Source organism: Melanaphis sacchari, unplaced genomic scaffold, assembly GCF_002803265.2.
Source record: "Melanaphis sacchari strain LSU unplaced genomic scaffold, SCAv2.0 Contig85_pilon_pilon, whole genome shotgun sequence".
Lineage (NCBI taxonomy): Eukaryota > Metazoa > Arthropoda > Insecta > Hemiptera > Aphididae > Melanaphis > Melanaphis sacchari.
This window is the reverse complement of record NW_020271605.1, coordinates 732,943-744,146: the sequence shown is the minus strand read 5'-3', so window position 1 is coordinate 744,146 and position 11,204 is coordinate 732,943. Positions and strand designations below refer to the sequence as shown.

Below are 11,204 nucleotides of genomic sequence, written 5' to 3'. Positions count from 1 at the left end.
ATTAATAATAAAATGTTATCGAGTAATTGAACGATCATAAATTTAAACATGGCGTGTGCGTATATAATATATTTAGTAAGTATAATATTTTATTCTATACATTAATTTTGTTTATGCTCTATGGGATTGATAACCCATGACGTACATTAAATTATTTTTGATTTGATGTTTAAATGATAAGACTTATTAAACAATAACTGATAAGTTTCTTACATATATGTTTTAAATTCCAGAATCTTCTAGTGTTCTATAAAAGATTTTCGTTCTTGGCATACTTCCAAATAATTTGACTTATATAAAAGTTCGTGCATCTGTTTTTTACCTTTTTAAATTCGAACAAATTGTATTTAATCAGCTTACGTTTAAAACCTATAAGTAGTATAAAATGTCGGGAGACGTTGCAAAAGACTCTAATCTTTTGAAAGAACAAGGCAATACAGCATTCAAGATTGGAGACTGGTTAAATGCTTTGCAATATTACACTTCTGCATTGAACTTACTGAAAGAAAACACTCGGGAGAAATCAATTTTGTACAAAAACCGTGCTGCTGTGTACAATAAATTAGGTGAGTTTGAAAATGCGATCCGTGATTGTAGTGCATCATTGGACATAGTAGCAAATGATCCTAAAGCATTGTTCCGTCGTTGTTGTGCTTACGAACAGCTTGGAAAATATGAAGAAGCCTATATAGATGGTAAACAATGTTTGTCATCTGATCCAACAAATAAAGAAATTCAGCCTGTTTTGTCAAGATTGCATCCAATTGTACAAGAGAAGGTGAGAGAAAATGCTCAACTGTCTAATAAAATTGAAAGCATGTTCAAATATGCTTTTAAAATTGAAGAGAGTTTGGAAAAACGTACTACAGCTATTAAAAATTTATTGGTTTTATCTAAAGAATCAAGTAGTGGAAGTGTTGGTTTGTTAAAATTTGGTATTGTCAGCAAAATTAAAGGTCTCTTAAAGAATGAAAAAAATAATGAAGTACGAATAAATGCTTTAAGAATAATTGGTCAACTGTGCAAAAATGATGAGACTCGTACCAAGCAAGTTTTGGTTGAACTTGGTGTTCCTTGGTTTATAGATGCGTTAAATACTGAAAATCAAAATGAAATAAATGGTGTTACATTTATCATACAAGAAGCACTAAATAGTTTAACAGGCATGTCCAACACATTAGATAGTTCGCCAAATGAAGAAAAATGTGCAAAGAACTCTAAAGAAATAGATGCTATTTTAACTTGCTTAGTCTGTTCTGTGGACCGACATTCTATTAATAAGTTTGCAAGAGATTCCATTATAGAAATATTAACAAGAAATGTTCATTTTAACAATGTCAATTGGGCTGAACGTTTAATTGATATGAACGGATTACAAAGATTGTTGGAAGTAGCTGCTGAACTTACTGAAACCAGATATGAATCAAAAATGGAAATTACTGAATATTCACACACAAACGTTTCAGTCTGCTTATCAAAAATTTATGACAACATGACTTGTGATAAATCTAGAGAGAAATATGTAAGTGCTGTTGATGGGTTCCTGAATAGAATGCTTCTAGATCCAGATATAGAATCTAAAGTCCGAGCTATATCAACCATAACAGTATTACTTATGGGTCCAATAGATGTTGGAAATTCAATTATATCGAGAGATGGTATGTTTTGAATATTTTATTAATTAATTTTACACTATATGTTGGTATACCTATTTCAAGTATTAATATATTTTTTTTTATAGGTATTATTGAAATGATTCTTACAATGGCAACAACAAATGATAAAGTACAGCAAAAAATTGCATGTGAGTGTATTATTGCTGCTACATCAAAGAAAAGTAAGATCACACCAATTGTGAAACAAGGTACTCAAATACTTAAAAATCTATACAAGAGTGGTGATGATGATATACGTATTCGTGCATTGGTTGGCTTATGCAAACTTGGTAGTAGTGGTGGAAGTGATGCTTCTATCCGTCCATTCTCAGAAGGTTCTACTCTTAAATTAGCTGAAGCTTGTCGTAGATTTTTAATACATCCTGATACTAATCCAGATACAAAAAGATGGGCTGTAGAAGGGTTATCTTATTTAACATTAGATGCAGAGGTTAAAGAAAAGTTAATTGAAGATCAAGCAGCATTGGTAGCCATTATGGGATTAGCTAAATCAGAGAAAACATCAGCAATGTATGCTCTTGTGTCAATATTTGTCAATTTGTGTAATGCATATGAAAAACAAGAGGTTATTCCAGAAATGATTGAACTTGCAAAATTCTCCAAATGTCATGTACCTGAAGACCATGAATTAGATGATGTTGATTTTGTAAATAAGAGAATTACGTTGTTGTGTAAATATGGTGTCATCACAGTTCTTGTACAACTGTCCAAAACAGAAAGTTTAAACATCAAAGAACTTATTTCAAGGTTATTCAACTCTATTTGTGTCCTACCTGAAATCAGGGGTGAAGTAGCTAAATTGGGAGGTATAAAGTCGCTCTTGGAACTTGCTCATTCAGGTACATCCAAAGGCAAAAGACAAGCTTCACAAGCTTTAGCTAGAATAGGAATTTCCATCAATCCAGAAGTCTCGTTTAAAGAACAACGTTGTCTAGAATCCATACGGCCATTCCTTAGTTTATTGCATCCAGACTGTACAGCATTAGAGAATTTTGAGGCAATGATGGCACTTTGTAACATGGCGTCTGTGAATGAAAGAATACGAAAAAAGATAATAGATACTGGCGGTCTACCGCTCATTGAGAGTTATTTATTTGAAGAACACCTAATGCTTAGAAGAGCATCTGCCCAATGTTTTACCAATCTTATGATGTCTCATGATGTCATTAAGATAATTGAGGGCGAAAATGATAAACTAAAAATGTTATTTCTGTTATCTGAAGAAGAGGATGAAGATACATCATTAGCTGCTGCTGGTGCAGTTGCAATAGCTGTGTCAAATAGTAAACAATGTTGTCAAAAATTAATGAAGCTTAACAATTGGGAAGAATCTTTGAAGGCTTTATTAGCACATCCTAATAATGCAATGCAGCATAGAGCTTTGGTGATTGCACATAGTTTAATTGGTACAGATAAAGAAATTGCAGAAAAAATTTTTGCCACTGATATTATGGAAATATTAATGGCACTTTCAATAATGGAAGACGAGAAGAAAAAAGAGATAAGAGAAATGGCCAATAAATGTTTAAAACTAGCAGAAAGTTTAAAACTTATAAAAAAAGCTGATTTTGAAGAAGAATAAACTATTGAATTAGATTATTTACATCTTCAAAATCATTTTATTATTAACTAGTACAACTATCTAAAAAGTTTGAAAAACTACTTCACATTAAAAATAAACCTCGGTAGTATTACGACACTAATCTTTTGTTGTTCCCACTAAAAGTACCATCTATATGCATGCTCTACTGCAAAATACTGCCTCTGTGCGTAAGTTGATAACTTATGAACAAAAATGTAGTGTATCACAATGTTCTAACTCATTTAAATATAATTTCAATGTAAAATTGTCTAATTTCCATGATATACTGTGTATAGTATGTCATTACTTCTTTATAAATTAAAATTTAATGATTAATTATAATATGGTTTTATTCATATTTCTTCTTTTAATGTGACTTACTGTACTCTTATATTCTTTGTGAAAAAAATGTTTTGCTTTTGTTATTTTAAAAGTTATAATACAATATTTATTATTGTAATATTTTTATTTGGTCGTGTGAATACTACAAGTATAACTTATTAGAATTAAATAATATTTACAGGGTATTCAACTAGTATAGTTTTGATATATCATTAAATTTTAAAGAAAAGTATTATTTGGTTTATCTTTATATTTATGTTTTAATATATGAAACACTGCTTTCTAGTCATACAAACTTGTTTAATTTTGTTTTATACTTAACATTTATTTTATAAATTGTTTATGAATTTATTAACATGACATTATTTTATAATATTAACATTTATTTATTTATTTATTTTTATTGTATTTAAAAACTATTTTTGTAATGTTCAAGATGTTGAATTAAACTTTTTCTTTATAAATCATTTAACTCTTATTAATTATTGATTAGTATTTTATTTAAATTAATTAATGTTTATTAGTATTATTACTCTTGTCTTGTTTAGTGTATTCTTATAAAAAACCATATTGCTTATTAGCTAATCAAAATTGTTAATAGGTTGTGTTATTTTTATCTTCTAATATATTTTTGAAATGAGTTTTAAATACTTTTAAGTACCAAAGCATATATATACATTATACATATATAAATGTTTTCTGTTAGAACTAAGGATCATAAGCAAAACTGGGTACTGGCCATTAGCTTATAATTATTTACTTTTAACTTAAAATTACTTATTTTTGAAATTTTAAATATTTTGCACTTAGAAAATTGAAAATAGTAATAAAAATTAATAAGAATGTTTAACATTTTTTTGTCTGCGCTGATAATTATTCTTATGGTTGTAAAATTTTAACTTTTAATCAAAGTGTAATGTTAGTTTTATTTCATTATATTTATTGTATTGTATTATAATATGTATCTTCATTCTTAAATATTTCTTTATTAGATATTTGAAGTTTGAACATTAAATCTATTATTACCTAATTTTTAAACATTTATGAACATCATAATCATAATATGATAATTCTATCAAAAATTGTTCAGTATTTCAAGACAATTATGATTGATTTTAAACAAAATAAAATTATAGCAGGCAGATTGACACTATAGTTATCCTTATTCCAAAGACAGTATTTGAAATATAAATATTTATTAAGAATAATTTTGATAACATTTTTTGTAAAGCAGACTAATTGTTAATATTAGTGAATCAAGTTGGGAGTTTGAGATTATAAAAATAAAATTAAGAATATTCATACATTAAAATAGTGGTAAATTTCTTGTGTAACATCAAATTATTCTTTTTTTTACTTTTGTAGATTTGAGAATGGTACCTAAATAACTACAGAAGTCTGTAAATAGGTACCAAGTTGTAAATTATAAAGAAATTGGCATAGTTGTAATTATACCTAATGTTAGGGGACTTCGGGCCCTAGCCTTTTTAAAAATAAATAAACAAAGTAAAGGTCTTAACCCACCACATCTCCCACAAATATATTACTTACATTAATTGTTAATAATTGAACAATTGATCTAATATTTTTAATTTTATAGTGTATGTGATTTGTATATAATATGAATCACAAAAAAATGGTACCTACCTACCTATTAAGGCTTTTTAATAATAATCAATACTCTTTCCATTATAAATTCCCCTGATGATAATTAACCTTTTCTAATCGATAATTATAACAATTTCTTGCAACCAAAATTTCTGATTTTAATTCAAATTCATTTACATTTAATTAAGCTCGAAAGCATAAGAAATCAAAATTTAGTTTATCATAATATTAATATTAAAAATGCAGCTACTATTGGTGGAACTAGGAATTATGAAAGGGGGAGCTAAAATAAAATGTGGAAGTGTAGATTAATAGGAATAACTAAATGGAAGATTTAAAATCATCCCATGAACAAGATGTTTATCATCTACTTTCTGGCCTAGTAGGTTTAAATCTTTTATTTTTTAATGTTTCTATGCCATCATGCTGATCAAAGGTCAAAATTTATATAAATTAAATGAGGCTATTATGTTTATGTGTATTGTGTAATAACTAATAAGTAATAACACTAATAATATTGATTATGGAATAAGGATTCATATTTATCATTTATAATATTTAAGTATAATATCTGGACATTTTTGGTTATCAAAAAATCAAAATATTGTTATCTGCGTTATCAATATCATAAAAAAAAAACAACAGAAAAATATAAATTTCTGAATTACAGCAGATATGATTTTAATCGTGTTAACTGTTAATTGTAAATCAAGGTTTACTAAATACTTGGATTTTTGAAATTATAATTTATCAATAAATAATAACTATGTGTACTTTTACTTAAGTGCTTCTTAAATCATTGTGATATTAAAATTAAAAAATACTTTTGTAAGTATCTACTTAATTATTTTATATAATAACAATATTATAGATTTACACAAAAATAGTCACGTTAAGTTTTCTTTTTATCTTGGTGTTCCGACATTATTTTTGTTTTTTAATTTTTGCATACTCCATTTAAGAATACCACTGCTGGTATAACTGCTTTTGGGTTCTGATAGTTCAGCTGCCCAATAGTTGCTAATTTTTCTGAAGACTCCGGCCTTTGGTTTTGCTGTTGTTGTTGTAGTTGGAATTAGTTCATTATCAGATTCTTGATCTACCAAATTAACTTCGTCGTGATAAATAGTGTTTTGGTCTGCCGTATTTGATTGTTCAATGTTTTCAACATGTCCTTTTTTATTATTCCCCAATGATCCAAAACCAAAACTAGTACCCAAATATTTATCATAAATTTTATTGTGTACAATTTCCTGATCTTCTTTTCCATCACCGTTTTTTATCCTATATCCGCTTCCAAAATGAAATCCGATTCCAACATTTCCAGAAACACCAAATGAATTATGTAGTTCTGTAGAATGGTGGTTTACTGTGGATTGGATTTTAGTTTTAGGATAAAGAACTTTTTCCAACAGTGATTTTGCCACTCTATTTGATTCATTTTGTTCTGGTACAGTTATTGCTAGTATGTTTATAATTGTTGTTGTTTTTAATATCTGTTCAGATATAAAATATAATATATTAATTATACAACTTAATTTACAATAATTCAACAATTTGTTAGAAAGATTTTCGCTTAACAAAAGTAAATCTTAAGCTATGTTTAATTGGTTTAAATAAACATATTTTTTTAAATTTATTTAAATACTTTGATTTCTATAACTCTTTTTCTTCATATTTTAATAGTCTATTTATGTATTATTGTAACATGTTTTGGGAAAAAAATATCTATGAACATATTATATGTATTGTATCTTAAAATAAAAAATATTAAATATTTATTGAATACTATAGATAATGACGTCTTGATAACTTTTAAATATATTAAATTTATATTATTACTGCATAGATTTATTTGTTCAATTATATATACAGATATTATTAATACTTAATGTTCATGTTTTTCAATCTATTTTAATAATATTCAATAGTATATTGTATTAATTTTGGATCACATTCACATAAAACAATGCAGTAATAACATAACATCTAAAAAATAAACATAGATACTGTTTTTGTTATAAATAATCAATATTTTTATTTAAATTTACATAGAATTGTATGTACAGAAATGTTAGAAATTGAAAACCAGAATAGAGTTTATTTTTTCCTAATAGTGATTTAAAAGGAATTGTACAATTCATTGTATCATTTGTAATATTATAAAATATACCTAATATATTTAAAAAGAAAAGTTGTTCAAATTTTTTAGTTTTCACATATTGTTTATAAAAAATTGATTCTATTTTAAATATTGTTAAATATGTACCATATGTAAAAATAGGTATTATTTTTATAAATTATTTAATTTTATGAATACAATTTTAATCTAATCTAGGTCAAGAATAATTAAAGATTTATTATTTATACTTACTAAATAAACTAATAAGATCAATCCCATTTTCAATTTTTATTCGTCTGAAGGTATCTGTTGTAGAAAAACAACTATTGTTATGATGATGTGGGACTACTGAACTGTGTTTTAGTATTGTCTATTATTTAAAAAAAATATTAGAATATTTGAATTAAATATACACTTTCTCTATCCCTCATCCTGGTATTTTAAATGTGGGCTTTTAAAAGGTTGTATGTTATATTTTATCAATGAATTAAGATATATATAATTAAAACCTAATTTGATATGTATATAAATACATATTAAATTTACATTTTAGACTTTAAATTTGTAAAAGCCACTAATAAGTAATTGAGTATAGATGAATATTTATTATCATTTAAAAATTAGTTAATGATAAATGAATCTATTGTTATAATGTGTTATTATAATTTAAAATAATATTTATTTTTAGTGAATATAACTATTTGATATTGAAACATAAAATTTTTGTTTCTCTAAACTTATTTGGTAAATTTACAAATTATTAATTAGGATACCTACTAAAAGTTAGTGTTTTAGGTGAAATTTTTATATGGTTTTAATCAAAGTAATACATTTCATAAAATGTCTCATTATTAATATAGACTTATGATAGTTATAATTTATTTTAAAATAAATAAATAAATCAAATCAACAATATTCAATTATTATAACAGAATTTCAATTTAAGTAATAGAAATCATTACTTTTTTGAAATTAACTATATTTTTATTATTATAATATTAAATAATATAATTGTATTATGTATACTAATAAATAATTTCAAATAAATTAATTTTTTTATTTCAGATATAACAATCCAAACAATGACAAATCAATCCGATGAAAAATCTGAAATAGAAACAGTTGAAGAAGTTGAACCTAAACTTAAATATGTACGTCTCACTAATGATGTTCAAACTATTTTAACCAAAGACGGTGTTAGTTATCTTGCTGCTCATCCCAAATTTTTATGTATTGGTACTAATTGGGGTTCTATTCATTTATTGGATTTTGAAGGTAATATTGTAAATAATCGGCAACTACGTCCACATACAGTAGCAGTTAATCAAATAAGTATAGACAGTCGCGGTGAATTTATTGCTACTTGTTCAGATGATGGTAATGTATTTGTTTATGGTCTCTATACAACAGAAGATTCTCAGGAGATCTCATTAGGCCGTTGTGTTAAATCAGTTGCAATAGACCCGTTATATCATAAATCCGGCAATTATCGGCGTTTTATTACTGGAGATGATCGTCTTATGCTTCACGAGCGAACTTTTCTCGGACGTACAAAGTCTGTGTTTTTGTGTGACGTTGAAGGAGTCGTGCATAATATAAGGTGGCATAATCGTTTTGTAGCATGGGCTTCAAATATAGGTCTCAGAGTGTATGATATAATTTCTCGATGTTCACTAGGTCTCATTAAATGGGATAAAAGAAACAACATAATACCTAGTACTTATAGATGTAACTTGACGTGGAAGGATAGTGGAACATTACTTGTTGGTTGGGTTGATACAGTAAGGATTTGTGGTGTTAAACGTCGACTGCAAAGACTTAAAGACGTTCCCGAGTATATAGTAGAACCATTGTCTATGTTTCGCATAGATTACTTTATTTCTGGTATAGGACCACTTAATCATAATCAATTAGTAATACTATGCTATTCAAAAGAAAAGGATGAAAACGAAAAAGCAATGAGACCACAATTATATGTAGTTGAAGCAAAAGAATCAAAGTATGTTGAATTATGTACTGATAATTTGTCTTTACGTGATTTTCAAGATTTTGGTTGTAACGATTATGCCCTTGAAAGTTTAGTCGTGGAAAATCTATTCGTTATTGTTAGTCCAAAAGATATAGTGGTGGCGAATCCGTGCGATGCGGATGACAGAATTGAATGGCTTATTGAACATAACAAATACGCCGAAGCAATGGAAATAGTAAATTCTAAAAATATAGTTTTAAATCGAAATTCCCGAATATCTGTAGGCAAAAAATTTTTAGACCATTTATTGTTTGTTGAAGAATATGTAGAAGCTGGACAGTTGACTTCTGAACTTTTTGGAAACGATAAAAAACTTTGGCAAGAAGAAATATTTAAATTTGCACAAGTACATCAACTTCGTCAAGTAAGTGCTTACATACCAAGGGGTGAAGTAACTTTAGACCCTCATATTTATGAAATGGTGTTGTATGAGTACTTAAAACTGGAGCCTGAAGGATTTTTAAAAATCGTAAAACAATGGTCACCATCACTGTACAATGTATCTGCTGTTACGAACGCATTAATTGAACATTTAATCGTGAATTCAAGTTCGGAACTATTAGAAGCCTTGGCTATATTATATACTCATTCTGGCAAGTTTGACAAAGCCTTAGGAGCGTATTTGAAACTAAACCACAAGGGTATATTTCAGTTGATTACTAAACGAAATTTGTACCCTCTAATACACAACATGATTGAAGATCTAATGCAGTTGGACTGTGAACAGACAATCAAAATACTTTTGGAGAAGGACACAGTGCCCATTGATGTAGCTGTAGCAAAATTGCAGAACAATCGATTCTACTTGTACACGTATTTGGACGCCCTGGAGAAGAAAGACACGAGAGTGTTGGCCAAACGAAACTTGCACAAAGACTTGGTGTCGCTGTATGCGGCATTTGCACGGGAAAAGTTGTTGCCGTTGTTGAAGCGAAGCAATAATTATTCTATCGCCTTGGCACTGGATGAATGCAAGCGACTTGAGTACTATCCCGAAATGGTGTATTTGCTTGGTCGAATGGGCAACACCAAGGATGCGCTGAACTTAGTCATGTCTCAGCTACAGGACATCGAGCAGGCCATTGAGTTTTGTAAGGACCAAAATGATGTTGACCTGTGGCATGATCTGATCGGTTTGTCTTTGGATCAACCAAATTTTCTAAAAGTGCTTTTGCGGAAGATCGGCACTTACGTGGACCCGCGAATTTTGATCCGCCGGATCGGTAAACGCACGCAGATACCAGGTTTAAAAGACGCGCTCGTCAAGATGATGACCGACTACAATCTGCAAGTGTCCGTGGAAGAGGGATGCACAAAAATCGTCGTGTCCGATTGCTTCGATCTGCACGAACGGCTGTACGACGTCCGGAGGAAAGGTTGTGGTGTAGACGAGCAGCATTTATGCAGCGCTTGCCAAAAGTGCATCGTTGGCCAGGACACTGTGGGAAACGTATTAATATTTTGTTGTCAACACGTGTTCCACGAGCAGTGCATACCCGCTGACGGATTGGAGACGGCGTGCATAATTTGCACGGACAGCCGGACAAAGCAGACGGCATTCCAGTGAGTACCATGTATAAGGGACACGTGAAACGGAACACGTGAGTTAATCACTTTGTATAAGATCTTTCATTTGGATCTGCGACATGTATTATACTTATTACACATTATACTAGTATCGTGAGGTCTATACATGCGCTTTCATTCAGTTATTTTATTGTACGTTTGCGTACTTAGTGGCTACCTATATATGGTAGATAAGTTCGATGGATTTTTAATTATTGTTATACCTTTGTATGCAGATGGTTTATTTTTTTCAAAATATTATATTTAATTAAAATGTTT

General features: G+C 28.6%; 3 protein-coding genes across 3 annotated transcripts; 2 read left to right on the top strand and 1 right to left on the bottom strand.

The window, feature by feature from the left end:
- The first annotated feature begins 225 nt into the window (after positions 1 to 225).
- LOC112602271 (protein unc-45 homolog A) lies at positions 226 to 3,819 on the top strand. The gene is made up of 2 exons (XM_025350248.1): positions 226 to 1,658; positions 1,742 to 3,819. The coding sequence occupies exons 1-2, from the start codon at positions 386 to 388 to the stop codon at positions 3,256 to 3,258; spliced, it is 2,790 nt and encodes a 929-aa protein (XP_025206033.1). The 5' UTR covers positions 226 to 385; the 3' UTR covers positions 3,259 to 3,819.
- Positions 3,820 to 5,894: 2,075 nt separating this feature from the next.
- On the top strand, positions 5,895 to 11,202 carry LOC112602314 (vacuolar protein sorting-associated protein 41 homolog). Its single transcript, XM_025350330.1, has 2 exons — positions 5,895 to 6,036; positions 8,396 to 11,202. The coding sequence occupies exon 2, from the start codon at positions 8,413 to 8,415 to the stop codon at positions 10,924 to 10,926; it is 2,514 nt and encodes an 837-aa protein (XP_025206115.1). The 5' UTR covers positions 5,895 to 6,036; positions 8,396 to 8,412; the 3' UTR covers positions 10,927 to 11,202.
- On the bottom strand, positions 6,084 to 7,684 carry LOC112602316. Its single transcript, XM_025350333.1, has 2 exons — positions 7,583 to 7,684; positions 6,084 to 6,704 (listed from the first exon to the last, which is right to left on the bottom strand). Exons 1-2 carry the CDS (start codon positions 7,607 to 7,609, stop codon positions 6,114 to 6,116), a joined length of 618 nt encoding a protein of 205 aa, XP_025206118.1. The 5' UTR covers positions 7,610 to 7,684; the 3' UTR covers positions 6,084 to 6,113.
- Positions 11,203 to 11,204: the final 2 nt, after the last annotated feature.